The following is a 22,480-nucleotide window of genomic DNA, read 5'->3' on the forward strand; positions in this document are numbered from 1 at the left end:
ATGCTATATATAAAGTCAGCTATAATATCCAAGATAAAACAGTTCCTACTCAAGAAATTATATGAACACATTAGACAAGTTCTCATCATAAAAGCTATCATGAGGCTATCTATATCTAGTATAGCTCACATTTCCTGGTTGAGGTTTCAAACATAGGAATTCCACTCCAAGAGATAATTTGTCCCTCAATCCCCACACACAAAAGGTAGTCTTGAACAGACAAAATATTTATGAAAACTTGAAAAGGAAGATATAAAAGGAATTCAATAGGACTCTGACAACCTCTAGACACCACACACTATCATTATTACTCTTGATTGTACTAAATACAACAACCCAATATGCCCCAAGGTGGAAACAGGGCTAGTATTATGAGGAAATCATTGGCTGCAACTACCGGAAAAGTTGATAATCCTGAACATAATTTACAACAGAATCTGCCGATGTACGCTATCATCACAAAAACATTTAACTGGAGAGAATTTCTGAGCCATTTGTAAGATTTAAGTGACTGACCAATCTCAACAATGTCAACCTTCGTGGTGAAGAAATTAGGACCCTGGGATTGAACAGCACCATCCTTTTTGGTCTTTAGTAAAGTTCAAAGGAGAGAAACATTCCGATGTATGCAGATACAACACGGTTGGCAAGGAAGAGGGCAACTGGCAAAACCACTAGGGATACATGTTGTCAAGAGAAGGGAAGGAAGAATAAAATTCAGTTGATGAACATAAAGGACTTAGCAAAATAAAGTTCACGAAGGAAAGAAAATGGGCAATAATGTGTTATGTCTAAACCTCAATGTGTTGCACCAGAGTAAGAGACAAGATCACGGGTTGCTTATGTCCACAGTCTACTTAGTTATCTAAAGAGATACTGGGGAATGGTGGAGGGGTGGCAAACTGTGAAGCTGGAATGTTTAGCTATGAAAGTAAAGACTGTACATAAAGACAGATGCTAAGTACAGTGAGGATTGTCTTGCGTTACATTACTTCCCACCATCAACCAGACCAGGAGGGCACTGATTATTGAGTAAATGCTCAAAGTATTTAGTTATTTAAAAAAAAGAAAGATGTTAAAGGTATATTTGGACAATTTTTGGAAGAGGTAGAGAAACCAACTGGGTATATATACTCTTTTATTTGATTTCAACTAGCAAGAGACTAGACTGATTGTTTTTCAAGTTCAAAATCTTAGTCTTGATGAAACTGACAATAAAGGCACAAATAAAGTGAAATTATCAATAAAATAATTTTAACAAAGGAGAATATCTGGCAATGTTTAAAGGACAGATGAACCAAGCAAAACTAGATATGATGTGAGGTTTAAAAAAACCCCAGATATTAACAATTTGCAAATATATACTTAGAATACAGAATAAGAGTAAGAATACAGAGTAAGAATATATAGCTTTCAAGAAAAATTAGGCAGATTTTCTTCTGGCAAAGTGACAGGTCCTGAGAGAGAAAGTAACCCCACACGACTAAGATGGCTTGAGAGTCAGTACCAAATCCCAGTTATCTTTTTATTACTCAACATCTATCACACTGGGTAGGTAAAGCACAGGCATCAATAAGTGTTTATTGAACGAATGTATATCATAATGTACAACTAGCACACTAACTGGTATAGTTCAAATCTAGTCAGGAAAGTCAAACTTTTTTTTAAGCAGTAAAACTTTTTTAAGAAAGAAATCATTCTATTGGAGTTCCTACGTGGAACTCCAACACAGAATAAAAATGAAGCTGCCACTGGCCAGGCCAAAGTCAGTGGGAATGTCACCAGCCTCCAATTCCCTAAACCAGCCCTAAGGTGTATGTAATCCACTGTGAAAACCACCATTCATCTTAGAAATGTGACAGAAAGCATGATCATTCAGTTCTCATGTTGTTAAACTGAGGAAATTACCAGCACTGTGTGGAAGAAATTCTAAATGATGTTGCTAATCTAAATAAAGACAAAATTCTACAGAGAGATCTTATCACTTAGAAGAATGAAAACAAACCCTATAAAGGGAAAAAACAATTGGCAAAAATTAGGCCACAGTGGCCAAAACAGAATGCAAAACCAGCATCGCATTAAAAAGCAAGGAAGACCACTGAACACACTCATACAAATGTAACCACCACCACCACAAAGTCAACTGCTTGACAGGTCTAACCGCTGAATACATGGGCGCTTCCAAAGAGGTGAGTCCCAGTTTCATACTGTACAGAAGAATGCCACCAGAACTGCAGAGATGTGACCCACTACTGAAATGCTACAGGTGGCACTGCTCTGCTTAACATATCAATGCAAGAGCAACTGCCAGGATGTTCTATCACTTTCAACCAGACAAAGAACAGTGTTCCCTAACATCACTACAAGTCCTCTAGTAAGCAAACACTTCCAAAGGGCAGAGCCTCCACATTTCCAACAGGTCTGACTGTGGTAATACCTGGGACATTTACTCTATCCACAGGATGGGCTGCAGAAGTAATCATTTCGGACAGCAGGACATCTGGAAGCAAGCAGCCAGTCACTACAATGGTGAAAATCTGCCCAAGGCAGAACTGAAGAAAGGGTTGTTCAATTAAATGGTATTGACCTGGTGTAAACTTTTTACAGGAAGGATTTGAGGAAGAGGAAATATTAGTGAGAATGACACATGAAGCAATCTATCACAAAGTAAGGCCACCTTCAACTATTATAAACTGTAGAACCAATCTGATCCTCAAGTTTGGACCTGTGTAGAGGTTTTTGTATAAAGCACAAACACCTAGTAAATTATGAGTTTCCTTTCAAATAAGCCTTTGCATTTGATGCCATTTTCTTTGCCAAGAATGCCTATTTTTCTCTCCACAAGGCTTGCTCCTTTCTCACCGAAGTGTTAGCTCAAGCATCACTACCTTTCAGAAGCATTCCCCCTGCTATGCTTTATCACAGTACCCTGTTTTATCTCCTTCATAGACAAATAAGCTAATTAAGCATTATAGAAACTGCTATCTCAGCAAAGGCAAGGGCCTTATCTGTCTTGTTCACCTTTACCCAAAGGCTAAGAAAGTTCCTGGCACACATAACAGGTGAACAATAAATATTTGTTGAATGAATAAAAAATTACTATACCAAGTTTACATAAACACATACATGCATACACAAATATAGGAAAATGGGGAATATCTAATAGAAAACAACCAATGCTGAAAGTACTGAAAATAACACCTGTAGATAAAGGTGAATATGGTTTCAAAAAACAAGTACCAAAGATAATCTGTCTTTAAAAATATGAAAACTTACTAGAAGGGGACCAGGAGTGGTTACTTTCCATTTCTACTGAGATGCAAACAAGAAATGTTTAAACTGCAATGAGTTAACAATAAACATAAGGATTATCTGCTGCAGGGTGGATTCCAACAGAGTTTCTGACATCTCCTGTCACTGTAGAGCAAAATGCATGGTTGGTTCTAACAGTCACCACATATTCAGGATTAGTTAAGAACAGCTCAGAGTGTAGGTAATTATAAGCTAAAAAACTTGCTAAACTGCTTCTCCCCCAAATTTTAAAATTCAGAATTCATAATTATGTAAAATAACATAGATTGTATAAATTTAATACAACATACCTTAAAAACAGATGGCCTTTACCTGCTGATCATACCTCAGCATTACTTTTCTAGGTATTCTGCTGAAGCAATTACATTTACAAAAGGCCCATTCCATAATACAATCTGGTAACTAAATCAAATGGAACTCAACTCAAAGAGCACTAGGTTTGCTACTGAAATATTTTAAAATACCTTTTTAAAGAGCGTTTATCTCTATAGATTGAATTTTTAAAAAGGATAAATATATTGAAATAATTGTAGCATATCCCTGAAAATAATTATACTGCCACCTGTGCATTTTTTATGAGGTGTAAAGATAAATCAAAAGACTGCTAGGTTACACAAGTCTATTACCATCTGCTGAAACTGAAATCTGGTGTAAGACAAAGGGACTTACTCCATATGATTTGTTACCATACCCCAGAATTAACTGGTGCTGGCGGTATCAGTGCAACCATTATTGGTGATGGATGTCACGCTACACTGTTTTGGTATCAGGACAAAAGTGGAAATGGAGGAGAGGTCTGGAAAAATTTCCGTAAGGTTTTAGCAATAAGTAAACAAACACAAAAAGAATGAATATTTAAGACCCACTGAACACATTAAGGTCAAGGATTTCAAAAGTTAATCCACTTTTCTTCCCCCAAGAGTTTATTTTTGGTAAAAGGCAGAAAAATTAGTTTTTCTACAAGGGAAATCTGCTTCTAAATGATAATTTGAAAATCTTGATATATATTATATATTAAAAAAGACACACAAAAATAACGAAGAAGTGGGAATAACAGATTAGGTACTGTAACTTTATAAAGGCTTGCCTAAATCAAGAAGCAGCACACACACACCTAATTTATGCAAACTAAAAATGTATACAAACAGCACAATACTGTGATACTGGATCATGATACATTACCTGTACACATAACTACTACTGTTATTAATAAACCTTTGGGACACTCAGTTTTATGCCCAACAAGACATCAGTAAGTCTTTAAAATCTTCTCTTCCTCCTTTATGGGAGGGTATTTCTAGACACTAATTTTCCCATCTAATATTCAAACATAGGAAACCGATTCCACAAGGTGCTTTAATTGATGAGACCTCAAGTGCTGTTTTCTCTTGAATTTTTGGATAGTAAACAGTCCACGGGGACCACACACAAATACTATGACAGAAGAGTTGGTACATTAAGTCTTTTGATGGGACTTGACTGGTGACAAAGCTTTATGACATGCTTGAGCAACGCACTGAAGGGGATCCCATCTGAGTTAATACTTTGTCCAACCACTGTAGAGGTCCATTCAGATGAAGTTCAATCCAGCAAGGAGTGCTTGTTACTGTCTGCCTTCTGTTAAAAGAATGCAAGAAAATAATTATGAAATTAAAAGAATAACATGGCTATGGAAGAATTTAGATAAATCAAAAGGTTGTATCAATATATACTAAAACCTAGATTCTTTTCTGACAGAGTATCAAGTTTGCATATCTACTATTTTAAAAACTGTTTAATCCTCAAAGTACTTATGTGACTTTTTTTCTTTTAAAGAGAAAAAAAACACAGTTTTCCCCTCAAATTAAAATTAGTAGAGTAACCTTATATTTACCATCCAAAATGGGACACCTTTAAGAGAGAATGTAGTCACTATAAATAATCACTGCCAGGGCAAGAGACGTAAACCAGCACTGTCCCAAGCAAACCAGAATATATAAAGTCACCCTACTTATTAATCATCCACAGCACAGAAGATACTCAAATAGCAAATGAAGTCCAAATGGAATAGGATTCAAATTTAAAGTATAGCAAAACAAAAGAGAATTCTGACCCAAGCTAATCACAGAACGTTAAGAGTTGGGGTTCAACTTTCCCTGACAAAGCCAACAACCAACATCCCTTTTAGCAAAATCATGCAGGCTTTTACTAAGAAGCACCTTTAGTACTTCAAACAAAATGAGCTACCCTCTGGGAATCGCAAATTGTTCAATGACATCCTGTCACTTCCACATACTGATTTTAGTTCTTATTTATTATATACAATAAGTCAGTAAGTCTGCTTGCTTCTTCGACATGACAGCCCTTCAAACATGAGAAAAGGCCATTATCAACTCTTCACCTCCATGTGACACATGCTCAATATGATTTAAAACTGTATCTCAAAGGATGTGGTTTTCTGTAGCAGATGGTGTCAGTGCCCCACTATACTCTTCAGATTTTCAGTGTTCTAGTCTAGCCAATTTCCAATTGTAGGCATCTGCATTTCTGTGCCTGAGAACTTCTCTGCTCCGTCCACATATATAGCAGATCAGAAGTGCCAGGAAATTAACATCCCCAGGAATAGACCTCAAGCAATGACACAGGAATTGGCATTTAAAGGTCCAGTTTCCCTTCCCTCTGGGTGGGATAATTCTGTGTGTTCTTTACTGTTTTCCAAAGTTTTCCTAAGGGAACAGCTCTAGTGACCCACCCACTAGAGTAGATGGGTTAAGAATGGTACTGGCTGCCTTTCCTCCCTACCTCTCTTCCCTACTTCCTCCTTCCTGACCAGTGCTCCCTCCATTTCCTGAATAAACTTCTTGCATGCAAACCCTTGTCTCAGGGTCTGAGACACACATTATGTGTCCCCCAACTGTTTATTCGTTTCAGTACTAATTCACTTAACTGAGACATATTTCTCAATTAACTATGAATTCTTTACACATCTATGTTTCCTGCTTACTACATGTCCTGATTTTTACGCTAAGCAATCAAGCTGGCAGTAAAGAAACTAAAAGATAGTTTTAGAAATCCAACCATTAGATCTATCTCCTCCGCACCAGTGTCATTAAGGATAAAAGGTTCCACAGTTCACAGATATATAGGTATTTGATTTATTTTGATCTGTAAATGTTAAAGGAAACTACTTTATTATCCAAAGTAGATGTACCTGACTCCATTATCCATGAAAACATACTGTATATTACTGCTTCTCATATAGATTTTAAATTAGCTCGGGGTTAAAGAACAGCAGAGTCCACAGTGAATGAAGGGCAGTATCTCTCTCTACCAATCAAAACTGGTCTTAACAGGAGACCCACAGATATACATGGAATTCTCCCTGACCTATGCAATTCATATCTAATTCCACTGAATTTCTACCATGTTCTTCAACATTATGATCTTTTGAAGAGAAAAAAAAAATGTCTGACCTAATAAACTGGTATCAGATGGTACTATCTGAATCTAATTTTAATATCAACTATCAATCTAATTTAATATCAATAAAATCTAATTTTATTAACAATTTGATAATTTTTTATCAAAGGGAAAAAAAACCTCAGCATTCTTTAAAGTTATCACATCTCAAAGGGGAAATGATTAAAACAAAAGAGAGCTACAGCAAAGTCAAAAAGTGAATTCTTCTACTAACATAACTTGGACAAAATAGTGACAAGTCTTCATTCTAGAATATACATACATAACACATATATTTATAAAAGTATTCAAACCAGTAGATCTCAAATCTCACCATCACAAAAGTCATACACCTCACAAAACTTAATACAGGGAATCAAGTTCAAATGAAATGAAATAAATTCTGAAGAAGGGCCCAAACTGCTGAATGAAACAGGAGTACTATTACCATTCTATATGAATATCTTCTTAAGCAGACATTCAGACAGTAAGCAATGTGAACTGAAGAAAGACTAAGTATTTCACTTATACTTTCATTCTTTAATATGCTGATGAAGTATTCCCTGTCTTTGCTGTGGAATCCAATCAACTGTTTAATTTATCAATAGCGTAATCTATCTTACCCCTTGATGACAGATTAGCTTTGGTAAAACTTAATTACATAACTGCTACTTACTATCCTTAGAGAAGAGGTTAAGAGTCAAGCAGAGCTTTCCTCAAGTCCCGTCTCTACCACTAAGAATGTGTCCTTGGGCAAACTATCAAATCTTCTCTAAGCCTATTTCCAAATAAATATTAGTCTGGACCATTTTTTACCTTAGAAAGATTGCAACCTTATAAAGAAAGGATAAAGACAGCAACAGTAATTCTTAGCCATGTTGAAAGGCGTGAGATACTGCACCTAAAACACAGCACAGTGCCTGGCACCTAACAAGTACTGCCTTCTATTACTGAATGAAGTTCCACCTTTTAACCTTATACTGAAGTTGTCTCAACTTATTTGTCCAGCCTTATTCTTCTTTACTTTCTATACTCCAGTCAAACTGAACTGTACTCTACTGCCAGGATCATCACTTCCCACCCCACAAACCTGTGACTACCGAAATCCTAGGCATCTTTCAGAACCCAGACCCTGTGTCATCACTACCTCCCCCAGCCCCAGCGAAACATCTCTCCTTCCATGAACTGACATAACCCTTCCAATATGCCATTTATGGTATTTAACACTCTGCATTCTATTACAGTACCCGTCCATACACGTTTTAATTCTTTGTTCCATAATGCCAGCACAGGAATTTGCAACAGTTTTGAATCCAGAGGCCTCCAACTTTCTTTTGTTATTTTACATAAAGATCTGCTGACTCTATAAACCTCAAGGAAAATAAATACACATGAACTTCAGAAGATACAAAGAATGAAAGAAAAAAGAATTACGTTGTGGAAATTTAAGAACCGAATATGTATTTCATACCGGTATTCTGCTCCCCACCCTTTCACAAAACTCATTCTTATGGTGCACATTCTAGTTAGCTGATACACGGCTTCAAAACCCTGATTAACAGACTGAGCCAGAAGAGCAGCAAATTCCTGGTTGTTGAAGATCTTCAGGTTACAGCCTACGATTGAGAAAAAGATTTAAAAATTATGTAAAAAGAATATTACTATTAGAAAATCATTTTAAAAGGGCTACAGATTTTAGAATATGAGCATGCAAATCATCTCCTGATTCCTAAAAGTAATAGCAAAGAAAAACTCAGCAAGTTGATACAATAGGTTTATTTACATTGTTGTATCCATACCTGGTGGAATTTTGCACACTGTTGCAGGGTGCCAGCCGTATCTCTGATTACAATTGGGGCTCTGCACAAAGATTGCACTATCACTTAGGCACTCAGCAAAAACTTCTCCACCTATGTAATATAAGCGCACTCCTCTTCCTAAAACAAAATATATATGGAATCAGTTTTACAACATTTACTATTTCAGCATGACTTTCAAAGAGTCTTCTCAGAGGATAGTAAAATGACATAAAGTATTTTGATGACTTTTTCCATAGCTATGCTTTTTTGAAATCTAACTTTGAAACATACCACTGTACATTTTTCCAAGTATTTTTTAAAAATGATTTTATTGATTTGTAAAGATAATACGTGCTTATCAAAAATACTTAAGCAACGCAGAAAAGTGAATGGATAGCAAAATAAAGAATTTTATACAAATTACAGTTATTTCTAAATAAATAAAAGAATTCATTTGAAGGAATTAACTAATGTCTGGATTAATATGCCTTCATTATAATAAACAGTATTTCTTTAAAGAGCCCACTATGGTTAAGAAAAAAGGTAATAAAAATTATCAAGAGATCAGAGTCATCTGCCCCTTTTATAACTATATATATTATGGGGGCAACTAGGTCCCTATTTATATAAGCAGAATTAGATAAGAAAAAATTATATTGGGAGATTTTAATATACCTTTCAGAATTTGACAGATCAAATATATACATAAAATATGAGCAGATCAAATATACATAAAATATTAGCAATACAAGGATTAAAGAAAAAATTGTGAAAAGCAGAATTCTAAGATAGCACTTAAGATTCTCACCCTGGTGTATTTATCTTCTCAATTATTCAATCAAACACTAATCTACATACTGCTTAAAGGGATTTTTCAGATGTAATTAAGTTCTCAAATCAACTGACCATAAGAAACTAAGACTACCTTTGGTGGGCCTGACTTAATCAGGTGACAGCCCTTAAAAGGGACTGGGCTGGCCCTGGTGAAAGTGATTCAAAGTGTGAGCAACAGGAATTCAACACAACAGAGTCTTCACTGCTGACTGTGAAGATGGAGGGGGCCACGCAGGTGGCCTCTAGTTGCTGATAGCAGCCTCTAGCTTACAGTCTGCAGGAAATGAGGATCTCAGCGCCACAACTTCAAGGAAGTGAACTCTGCAATAATCACCTGTGAGCTTGGAAAAGGACCTCAAGCTTCAGATGAGAACACAGCCCAGCTGACCCTTTGATTTCCCTTTGTGAGACCCTGAGGAGACTCCTAACCCACAAAAACTGTGACACAGTAAATTTGTGTGGTTTTAGGCTGGTAAATGTGTGGTAATATGTTACGCAGCAAAAGAAAATTAATAAAAACCAACAAGCCAGATTTACTACATAAATATGGAACCTGGTGCCCAGTTCTCTTAATGACTACAGAATACTTATATAAAAAATAAAGTTGTTCACTTGACCATTAGGAAAACATTAAGTCCAAAAAGTAGAGATTTTTCAGGCTATAGTTTCTGATCAAAAGCACCCAATAAACTAGAAATCAAAAGTAAAAAAAGATAATCCAATAATTACAGCACTCTAAAATTTTGTACAGAAGTAAATAAGGTAGGGTAAACCTTTTGTTAAATGTTTATGCAGAGCCCTAATTAGAACATGGAAAAATCAGAACTGTTTTACTGAAAAGAGGGCAGATATTCAGAGGCCTTCCTCACCTGTAAGATACCTGAGTACCTTAGGAAGATGATATAAAATATACACATCAAGCAAGATTTGAGAAATTCCACATGGAGCCAACTAACAGACCTCTGAAGTCACTAGCACTTTGCAATATCACATTGACTCTTTAGTGATCAGCATTATTTCTCATAGGAGGTGATGGTTAATTAAATGAACAGAAGCAAATTATTATCAAAAGAAGTTACTTTAAGGTGATGAGAACTATGTTAGTTATTTTTGTGGCGCTCAAACTATTTTTTACCTCATTGTCAAAAAACTACTGACGACCCAAAGAGTTGTTGTTTATGTGGATTACATCTATGCAAACTTACCATATTATGTGTGAAAACTGAGATTCAAAAAAATTAATTCATTTGAAAATCAAAATAATAAACCCACTACATATTAACATAAACAAGTTTGTGAAAAATAACTATTTTGCAAACCAAAGAAAAAATTAGTGAGAAGAGTAGCAATGTTTTATATTTTTGCAAATATCCTTAATGTCTGGCTTAAGAGAAGACAGTAGAATTCTCATCAGAGTCTACGTTTAATTCCTTGCAAAATCGTAAGCCTTGTAAGCCTCTGGAATACTTCACTGTACAGTCAAGAGAGAACAAGAGTGAAAATGGCAAACAGCATCTTAGTACCACTGTGAAAATTGTTTTTACCTCACCAACTTGCTGAAAGGGTGCCTGGGATTACCACATTTTGAGATTCTATGAATTATTTTTGAACAAATTAAATGGTCGTTCTTGTTTTAGATATCCTGCATCAGATTAACAGTGTGCAGATCTGACATATGAATTCACTGAAAGGGGGAAAAAACTAGGAGATGTAAACAAACTGAAAGAAAAACTCATGATTTGTTAAAATTACATCCCTAAAATCTGAACATGACAATTTTATGACTGGTAGGGGCTCAGCAGAGTAGTTATTTTAACACGTATTTATTGAAGGACTTCCCAGTATCGAGGGTGCCAAATTAACAGAAGCTCAAGATAAAAGTTCACAGACAGAAGGATCACCAGGATCTACTAAAAGCTGTGAAGCTGTGCACTTCAACATGACTGCCCTTAAGGTGGGAGAGAGAAGGCAGGCTTTTTTGCACACAATCTCTTGATGTGGTAAACCACATAATGCTCACATTATGAGTATATGGCACTGGTTTTTCACATAAGGGAAAAAAACATACCTATATGTCTTCTTGTCATTTCTACTGTAGCATTTCTGTTGACGTTAGAGAGTAAACCTAGGCAGAACCTCTCTGAATTTGATGGATCTGTGAAGCCGTCTACGGTGAGTGAGGGCTGTGATGCATGGAAGGTCTCTCCAACCCTCTGGTTTAATTCGTAATACGCTATTGAACACCAAAATGCAGGTTCTGAGTAAGTAACAGGCTGCAAATCTGGGGCAGAAAGAACAAACACATAAAAGAAATGTGTGTGAATAATTCAAGCCACCTCAAGCCAAGAATAGACTGAATATCATCACCTTTACATGTTCTATGCCAGCCTACACTGGCAACAGCCCAGGAAACAGACTTAACATCTACATCACGAACTCCAGATTCCAAAGAGCACTCCAGATTTTCAATTTCTCAAATATCCCCTATCTCATTAAGTCATTCTAATCTTCAAACAGCTTTCTTAGACTTTATGGTGGATCATTTATTCTAACAGTAGTTTTACCCTGCTTGTGCCACAGTCAATTTGCATTATAAAGTTAATTTTGGGTAGGACAGAGTAGAACAAAGCTGAAGCAAAGATTAATGAGTCAAAAGCCACAGGGGAAAAAAAGATGTCATGATAGGATACAAAATACAACATATTTTTGACATTTGTCTATTTTAACATGAGATTCTCACTGAGTTACCCTAGTTACAAAAATAGAAAACCCAAATATACACAAGAAACAGAAAGTAATAAAACATACAAAAAAAAGAAGAAAACATACAGTATGCAAGTGGAAACAGAATATAAATCAAAAGAATCTACATATTTCACGGGAAAATGAGGATCACATGTATTTAAGTGCTGTCATTTTGATTAAAATGCATCATAAGCAATATCATGGGAAAAAAATGACAATTTTGTAGAACAAATTCCAATGTGTAGAAACTGAAAAGAAATTGTGAAATAGTGAGGTAAAATGAAGACCAAGAATAAACTACAGACCGTATACACACATATATACATATGTATTAGCTATCACATATATATATCATCTCCCATACTACATGTACATGTGAGTGATATATGTCTATATATATTTATACACACATCTCATATGAATAATTGCTATTATAAAATACATCAGAAACTAAATATATACATAAAAATCTAGCCATATAAGAACATTTTTCATGAATATGATTTCCATGAATAAAAAGATTATTAACTTCTTGTATGTGCCAGGAGAAAAGAGTTTTAGTAATATTGAGGCACATTATCAGTATCATTTTTAGAAAGCACTAAGTTGAACAATCATTTGATTATTCGCTGGGATCTCTTTCTCATATATATGGAAAATAATTACCAGAAAGGACATTTAATTAAAAAGGTATAAAAACAGTAGGGGAAAAGTATTTGCAACTTACCCAAACTATGATTAACAGGGGAAAGAGTAGTAGGAGATAGTTCTGCTGGAGATCCTGAAACAAAAGATTCAATTTTAAACCAGCTGTAAAAGTATTTCCATAAGTTCTAACCAAATAAATAATAAAACTGATTGTATCTGGTTGTAATGGTCACAGATGATACACAGATAATTTACATACCAAGGATTCAAAATATACAACTGCTTAATGGAAGTTTAATTTTGGAAGCTTCAATAGATAAAAGATACAAAAAAGTCCTGGCTTCAAGCTACCCTCTTCCAAAGGCATCCAATGTTGCCAGTTCTTTGTGTACCTTTCCAGAAATATTCTTCAAACCATATAATATATTGTGTTCTGTGCCTCCTGCTTTTTATGTACAAATGGTAACACAGTTCTGAACTTTGCTTTTATATTACTTATTCTATCAGAAATGTTGATATGTTTCCCTTTTACTTATGTATCTATTTATCCATCCATCCATCCATTCATCTATTAGCTGCATAACATTACATTATGGAATATTATGATCCCATATTGATGGATATTCAGGTTATCTTCAATCTTTTGCTTTAAGAACCAAGATTCCAATAACTAATCTCGCACACTATGCGCATTCTCAATTGTATCTTAAGGGTAGGCTCTAAAAGAGAAACTGCCAAATCAAAGGGTTGTCCATCTGTAATTTGATAAATTTTGCCAAAATTGTCATCTATAGAGGTTGTACCAGTTTACATTCCCAGCAACAACATAAATAGGGGAGGCTCATGTGCTATTGTTGATAAGTAAGAACAAGGTCTTAACAAGTATAGTTTTAATTTGTATCTCTCTTATAAATGACACTGAGCAGTTGAATACTTGTTTATATTTTATTTCCTTCCTGTGAATAGTCTGTTCTTTTCTTTTGCTCAATTTTCTATTGTGGTGTTGATCACTTTTCTCACTGATTTACAGAAGGCTCTTTATTGTTTTAGTGATATTAGTCCTTTCATGGTATGGGATGTAAATATTTGGTCATCTGGCTTATGATTCTTCATCCCAATTTTGACTAAGCAGTATTAAAAAAAACTTTTATGTGATATAATTTACCAATCATTTTGGGGTATGTCACATTTTGATAAAACAGTGGTGATACCAGAAATTCTTGTCTTACTCTTAACTTTAAGGAACTACTTCTAGTATTTGCCCATTAAGTATGATGCTGGCTGTGAGGATGAGAGAGAGAAAATTCTTTATTTAGGAATTCTGAATCAATAATCGTATGCAATACTGGTCTGCAGATTTATGTTGCAAGCACAAATGTTACGCTGTCTCATAAAGACAAGCTAGAAGATTTAAGTCTTTTCTATGCTCTGTAACAGTTTATTTAAACTACTTAGCATTGGAATAACACATTCTTTAATATTTCAGTAGAATTCCCATGTGAAATTCTTTGCAGTTAAAAATTTTCTAGGGTTTATTCTAAGACACTTCTCTATTGCTTCTATGAAGGTTGACTGTTCAGGCAGCTCTATTTCCTGCAGTCAGTTTCAGTAAATTATATTTATTAGAAAAGTATTCATTTCTTCCAGTTTTAGGTAAACTTGCTAAAATCTAATCAAGAAAATAAGGGAGGAGGGGGCACAAACACATAAAATAAGAAAAAGAAGGAAGAACCACAGACACAAGAAAAACAGTGACTGAGATTACTTCACTCAATTTCATGCAACTAAATTTTAAAACATATTTGTTGTAAACTGTTGTTAAATAATATTATAATTGCAGGAAAAATTTTGTTTTCTTATCATTATTCTCTACATATTTTGAAAATGTTACCCAAAAAAGCATGACTTACAGCCCCCAAGCTTTAAAAATATAGCAATGGCATAGATGTAGAATAAGGTCAGATGCCCCCTGTGGACCTCTCCCCTCTCCACACTATAACCATGACCTAAAATACCAGGCAACACAGGTGAAACAGCAATTTCCACATAAACAAATGAATCAAAAATAAAGAACAGGTGATAATGATTTTTGAGAAGACAGAACAGCCTTCCATAACAAAGTTCTTATGTTCTTTTTTTATTCTTCAGTTTGAAAAATCTGTTGGCAAGTCACAACAGGTACAGCTATGAAAGGTCAAAATATATTTAGAACAATGAACTAAAACTCACTGCTGTTTCCTGAAGCTGAGATAAAATAAACAAAGCCACTATTAGAAATGGAGGAAACTGCCCAATTTTTCATCTTTTAACTGTTTACTCCCTCTATTAAATACTTATAAGAAGTGACTAGTAGAGTCACAGTTCATTAATTTAGACTAAGAGGAGTCCAGTCAGATGTGATAAAAGTTAGAAATATATATTATGAAAAGGAAAGTCGATTAAAATCATATATAAAATTTTTAGAAGTTAAATTAAGCTAAAAATTTATTAGCTAACAGAAGTTTTTAGAAACTTTTTTCTTAAACAGAGCCAGGTTAAATGATGATTAACCTATTAGTTATTCGTATATACATGCTTCTACTGAAGTCTGGAACTTCCAGTTATGAGAAGTAATGATCTCACTATTTAAAGCTAGTTTCTATTACTTGCAGCTAAAACATCTAGAGAAATCCTTGTGCACATAACCTTGCATACAAGTTCGCAGATATTTGTAGGATACATTTTTTCAACAAGGAAATGTTAGATCAAAAGGAATGTGAGGTTAAATTTTTATAAGTACCAAAGTACCCTCCCAAAATGTTTAGACCCACCAACAGTTTACGAGCGTTTCTTCATGCCATGTCACTACCTTCTGACATATAACAATTTGAAAGGTTTAAATGGGGCAACTCTGATATTTAAAAATTTTACTTATTTTTATTTTGTTATAAATAGTGCACTCATGTTCTTTATGTCCCTTTTCTATTAACTACTGTCTTTTTCCTCTTTATTTGTAAGTTTTAAATTTAGAAATCAGTTATTAGGCTTGTCATACATTTACAAACATTTCCCCAAGATTTTTGGTTTGTTTTGGTAGGTCTTTCAAGGTTAAAAACAAATTTTTATAACATTATTTTTTAGAGTTTTAGGTTCACAGCAAAATTGAGCATAATTTACAAGAGTTCCCATATACCCATACATGTATAACCTCGCCTGCCATCAGAGTCGCGTGCCACAACGTCAATTTATTGTAACTGAGGAACCTACACAGACATCATTATCACTCGAAGCCCTTAATTTACATTAGGGTTCATCCTTGGTTCTGTACTTTCTACAAATTTTGACAAATGTATAATGACATGTATTCACTATTGTAGTTTCATACCAAATAGTTACACTTCCCTAAAAATCTTCTGTGCTTACCTGTTCATCCCTCCCTGCCCTCTAGCCCCTAGCAATCACTGATCTTGTTACTGTCTCTATAGTTGTTTGTGCCTTTTCCGGAACATCACATAGCTGGAATCATAAAGTATGTAGTCTTCTCAGATTGGCTTCTTTGACTTGTAATATGCATTTAATGTTCCATGTATTTTCATGCCTTTATTTAGCAGTTTTCATTTTAGCACTGAATAACATTCCATTGTCTGGATATGCCACAGTTTATTTATTCATTCACTTACTGAAGGACATCTTGGTTGCTTCCAAATTTTGGCAATTATGAATAAAGCCACTAAAAACATCCATGTGCAAGTTTCTGTGTGTACATAAATTTTCAACTATTTTAGGTGAATACTAAGGAGCATGACTGCTGATCACATGGGAAGAGTATGTTTAGTTTTGTAAGAGACTGCCAATCTGTCTTCCAAAGTGGCTGTACCATTCATTTTGCATTCCCATCAGCAATGATCTTGTTGCTCCACATCCTTGGCAGAATTCAGACTTTGATCATTCTAACAGGTGTGTAGTGGTAACATTTTAAATTTTATATATTCAAATTTATCAACCTTTTCTTCTATGGTTTTATATGTTGCATAGTTCTTGCTCAGATTATTTTAAAAATTCTTCAATGCCATGTCCTAGAAATTAGAGTCTCATTTTTTAATTTAAGCATTTTCTCTAAATGGAATTCATTTTGGTATGAGATAAGTTACATGCTTAGTATCTATAACTTTTTGAGAAATATTAAAATTACTTTGAATTTCTTGAGCAAAATTAACGGCAAAGAAATGTATATTTTACTTTTATAAGTTTCAGTGTGTTAACTAACCATAAGTTACTATCATTCAAATAAGAAAATAAAAATAGACTTATTCTTTCAAAAGGCATATATGGAAGAACAGGAAAGTTAAAGGCCTTAAAATCATTTAGTTTTATCTTCTTTGCATTCATATTACAGAGATAATCCCGAAGAACTAAAATTATCTACGATTTTGTTTTTATACCAAAAAAGGCTTAAACATATGCTTTAAAAGAATCTCATTTACTGAATACACAGACCAATCGCATTCACAAACCCTTCAAAAAACTGAGAATCACGATGGATTATTCCTTCAACCATATCCCTACCTAATCACCAAACAAGTCTTACCTCAGCAATATATTGCAAAGGCAGGCATTTCTCCCCATGTCATCTGAAACGAGCCAGAGGAAGTCTAGTGCAGTAGTTAAGAACAGAATTTCTAGAATCTGAGATCCTAGGTGCAAATTCCTCTGTCACTTTCTACCTATCTTTCTATGATGTTCATTGCAGTACTGTTTTTTATGAATTACATATAATGTTTAAAGTTTCTTGTTTTACCTGTTTATTTTTTATAATGAACATCCACTTGTTGCATAATTCAAAATGCTGCATTATAATTTTAACCTGTAAAATACTGTTTAACTTTTATTTGACATAGAACGGTAAAAATGAGATTAAGCAAAAATAAAAGAAATAGGTACTATGTCAATTCCACTTTAAAAATACACACTTCCTTCATGTTTCTTTATTATGTTCTATGTATTTCCAAATTTTCTACAAGCATGAATTATGTTCATAATGAGAATACAGTTGCTCTTCTTGTGTTTTTATTTGTACCTTCTGTAGGGTTCCCCTTATGGCTAGAATGTAGAAGACTGTTGGAAAAAACCTTGCTCCTACAATAAGAAAATATCAGAAACACTAAAAAAAATTATATTTTTTACCAAAAAGTGACCCAAAAACTATAGATCCATTTAAGTCTAAGTGAAGTAGTTTAGAGAAGGATGAGCTCTTCCTATTTAAGTAGAGAGTGGTAACCATTTTCATTGCTGGGAGTATCTGCCAAGTTAGGACACAAACACATGTAGGATTGTACTTGCCAAAGGAGAAACCAGCTGAAATTTTAATGGCCGCACGCTGGCAACTGGAATCTGAGAAGCCCAACCACAGATACAGTCTTCTTCATTAGCCAATTCTAACCCTCATGTCTTTAGCTGAGTAGTACATGCTAGCACAGGAAGTTTCAGGCAAAGGCTGCAAAGCAGTGAGAGATCCTATAGTCTCACCATACTCATATCTGAAAGACCTGCTGAGGTAGGGGACTGCCCCTCCTTAAAACCTGAGGTGATTTGATGTTAAGAATTAAATTATCACCTATTCAACTCAACTCCTAATATATGGAAGAGATTAGATCCCCAACTTAGCAACCAGAGAAAGAAAAGGGTGAGTCTTTCATAAGGAAAATATTATCTATATTACACTCTAGTATTATTTTATATACAATATCCAGCATCCAACTAAAAAAACATGAGACATGCAAAGAAGTAGGAAAAACTGACCCATAATCAAGACTTTAAAGTTAACACAAGCAAAACTACATATAAACCAGATACTGGACTTATCAGATAAAGAGTTTAAAATCGAAGTTATGAAACTGAAAAACAGATTATCTGAAATGAAGTCACTGAACTGGCTTAGAGAAGACCAAAAGTTAGACACACATATACCTTATCACTTGATTTTCAACAAAGAAACCAAGGTAAATCAATGAAGAAAGAAAAGTATCTTCAACTTATGGTGCTAAAACAACTGGACAAATGTCTACAGGAAAAGAAGAGCAGAAATGGAAAAAATGGTAGGTAAATACAAAACATTACTTTTCAATTCTTTAAAATAATTTTTTTAAAAACCTCAAAGTCTAAAGGAAAAAATAACATTTGGGGGTTTATACATATTTATAAATAAAATATATGAAAACACTAGCACAAACGACAGAGGTAGGTGAATGGAATTATAGTGTTGTAAAGTTCCTATATTTCACATGAAGTTGTAAAATATTACAATTTAAGTAACATTCTAAATAGAAGATGATGATAGGGGATATACACTGTAATCACGAGAACACTCACTGAGAAAATAATACTAAGTGATACTGCTACAAATTCAAGAGAGTAAACAGAGTGGATTCAAATATAAATATATTCGATTAATCTAAAGAAGTCAGAAAATCAGGAACAGAGGAACAAAAACCAGATAGCACAGACAAAAAAGAAATAGAAAAATGGTAACCCAAACCCAATGATTATTAAGAACTACATTAATTATAAAGGAACTAAATACTCCAATTAAAAGACAATGATTGTTGGGCTTCCCTGGTGGCGCAGTGGTTGAGAATCTGCCTGCCAATGCAGGGGATATGGGTTCGAGCCCTAGTCTGGGAAAATCCCACATGCTGCGGAGCAACTGGGCCTGTGAGCCACAACTACTGAGCATGCGTGTCTGGAGCCTATGCTCCGCAACAAGAGAGGCCACGACAGTGACAGGCCCGCGCACTGTGATGAAGAGTGGCCCCCGCTTACCACAACTAGAGAAAGCCCTCGCACAGAAATGAAGACCCAACACAGCCAAAAATAAATAAATATATTAAAAAAAAAAGAAAAGACAATGATTGTTAGATTAAGTAAGACATAGAAAGGTATCCACAAGAGACACATTTTAAATTTAAAGATGCAGGTAGACCAAAAGTAAAAGGATGGTAAAAGTAAATATACCATGCCACCTGTGAAATAAGAATATATGGTGATGTTTATATGAGACACATTTTATAAAAAGGGTCACTTCATCAGCAGGACAATTTAAATGTGCACCACTTAATAACAGAGATTCAAAATACATGAAGCAGGGGCTTCCCTGGTGGCACAGTGGTTGAGAGTCCGCCTGCCAATGCAGGGGACACGGGTTCGTGCCCCGGTCTGGGAAGATCCCACATGCCGCAGAGTGGCTAGGCCCGTGAGCCATGGCCGCTGAGCCTACGCGTCCAAAGCCTGTGCTCCGCAGTGCGAGAGGCCACAGCAGTGAGAGGCCCATGTACCGCAAAAAAAAAAAAAAAAAAAAATACATGAAGCAAAAACTGACAGGACTAAAAGGAAAAACAGACAAATCCAAAGTCACAGTTAAGAGATTTTAACCCTCCTCTCTGTGACTGGTATAACAAATAGAAAGAAATCAGACAGAGTCAAGATTTAAACAATACCATCAATGATCCTAAGTGACACTTAGAGTAACACTACAATTGAACAACATTTTTAAAAGTATAAATGGAACTCTCATCAAGATAAATAAGCCATGTTGTGGCATAAAATAATTTTTAGTAAATTTCAAAGGACTGAAATCATACATAGTGTATTTGATTCATAATGGAATTAAGTGAGAAATCAATGAACTATATAGAAAACCCCCATACTTCTAAAAGACCAGACTTCTAAATAATCATGGATCAAAGAAGATATCACAAGAATTCGAAAAAACTTTAATGATAATAATAATTAAATAACAACGAAAGGGGGGGCGCCTTCAAGATGGGGGAGGAGTAAAACATGGGAGATCACCTTCCTCCCCACAAATACATCAAAACTACATCTACATGTGGAACAACTCCTACAGAACACCTACTGAACGCTGGCAGAAGACCTCAGACTTCCCAAAAGGCAAGAAACTCCCCACGCACCTGGGTAGGGCAAAAGAAAAAAGAAAAAACAGAGACAAAAGAATAGGGACGGGACCTGCACCTCTGGAAGGGAGCTGTGGAGGAGGAAAAGTTTCCACACACTAGGAAGCCCCTTCAATGGCGGAGACGCAGGGTAGCGGGGGGGAAGCTTCGGAGCCACGGAGGAGAGCACAGCAACAGGGGTGCAGAGGGCAAAGCGGAGAGATTCCCCCACAGAGGATGGGTGCCGACCGGCACTCACCAGCCTGACAGGCTTCCCTGTTCAGCTGCCGGGGCAGGTGAGCGCTGAGCGCTGAGGCTCAGGCTTCGGAGGTCAGATCCCAGGGAGAGGACTGGGGTTGGCTGCATGAACACAGCCTGAAGGGGGCTAGTGCACCACAGCTAGCCAGGAGGGAGTCTAGGAAAAAGTCTGGACCTGCCTAAGAGGTAAGAGACCATTATTGTTTCAGGGTGAGCGAGGAGAGGGGATTCAGAGAAACACCTAAACGAGCTCCAGAGATGGGCTCAAGCCACAGCTATCAGCGCGGACCCCAGAGATGGGGATGAGACACTAACACTGCTGCTGCAGCCACCAAGAAGCCTGTGTGCGAGCACAGGTCACTATCCACACCTCCCCACCCGGGAGCCTGTGCAGCCCGCCACTGCCAGGGTCCCGTGATCCAGGGACAACGTCCCTGGGAGAACACATGGTGCGCCTCAGGCTGGTGCAACGTCACGCCGGCCTCGGCCACCGCAGGCTCGCCCCTCATTTTGTACCCCTCACTCCCCCGAGCCCGAGTGAGAAAGAGCCCCCTAATCATCTGCTCCTTTAACCCTGTCCTGTCTGGGCGGGGAACAGATGCCCTCAGGCAACCTACACGCAGAGGTGGAGCCAAATCCAAAGCTGAGCCCCTGGGAGCTGTGCGAACAAAGAAGAGAGGCAGCTGCTCCCAGCAGCCTCGGGAGCAGCGGATTAAATCTCCACAGTCAACTTGATGTATCCTTCATCTGTGGAATACCTGAATAGACAACAAATAATCCCAAAATTGAGGTGATGGACTTTGGGAGCAACTACAGGCTTGGGGTTTGCTTTCTGCATCTAATTTGTTTCTGGTTTTATGTTATTCTTAGTTTAGTATTTAGAGTTTATTATCATTGGTAGATTTGTTCATTGATTTGGTTGCTTTCTTCCTTTTTAAATTTTTTTTATATATATATATATTTTCCTTTTTCTCATTTTGTGAGTATGTGTAAGCTTCTTTGTGTGGTTTTGCCTATATAGTTTTGCTTTTGCCATTTGTCCTAGGGTTCTGGCTGTCCTTTTGTTTTTCTTTTTTAATATAGTTTTTAATGCTTGTTATCATTGGAGAATTTGTTTTTTGGTTTGGTTGCTCTCTGCTTTCTTTCTCTCTTTTTTTTTTACTTCCTAGTTTTTTTATTTTTAATATTTTTTTTCTATTTTATTTATTTATTTTCCTACTTTCTAATTTTTTCTTCTCTCCCTTTTCTTCTGAGCCATGTGGCTGACAGGGTCTTGGTACGATGGTCGGGTGTCAGGCCTGAGCCTGTGAGGTGGGAGAGCCAAGTTCAGGACATTAGTCCACCAGAGACCTCCTGGCCCCACGGAATATCAAACAGGGAAAGGTTTCCCAGAGATCTCCACCTCAACGCTAAGACCGAGCTGCACTCAATAACCAGCAAGCTACAGTGCTGGACACCCTATGCCAAACAACTAGCAAGACAGGAACACAAAACCACCAATTAGCAGAGAGGCTGCCT

General features: G+C 36.0%; 1 protein-coding gene across 5 annotated transcripts in view; it reads right to left on the minus strand.

Annotated features, from left to right (window-relative positions):
• Positions 1–625: 625 nt before the first annotated feature.
• The window catches only part of SMAD2 (SMAD family member 2), a 100,254-nt gene continuing 78,399 nt past the window's right edge, over positions 626–22,480 (minus strand). For all 5 annotated transcript variants that reach the window (XM_027118453.1, XM_027118449.1, XM_027118451.1 and 2 more), the window contains 5 exons: positions 12,856–12,909; positions 11,452–11,664; positions 8,550–8,687; positions 8,222–8,366; positions 626–4,929 (listed from right to left, as the gene is read on the minus strand). In XM_027118453.1, coding sequence (XP_026974254.1) covers positions 4,806–4,929; positions 8,222–8,366; positions 8,550–8,687; positions 11,452–11,664; positions 12,856–12,909 — 674 coding nt within the window. In that variant the 3' untranslated portion in view covers positions 626–4,805. The remainder of the gene's footprint in view (positions 4,930–8,221; positions 8,367–8,549; positions 8,688–11,451; positions 11,665–12,855; positions 12,910–22,480) is intronic.

This window comes from Aethalodelphis obliquidens, unplaced genomic scaffold, assembly GCF_003676395.1.
Source record: "Aethalodelphis obliquidens isolate GAN/ISIS:26980383/991018 unplaced genomic scaffold, ASM367639v1 scaffold19, whole genome shotgun sequence".
NCBI lineage: Eukaryota > Metazoa > Chordata > Mammalia > Artiodactyla > Delphinidae > Aethalodelphis > Aethalodelphis obliquidens.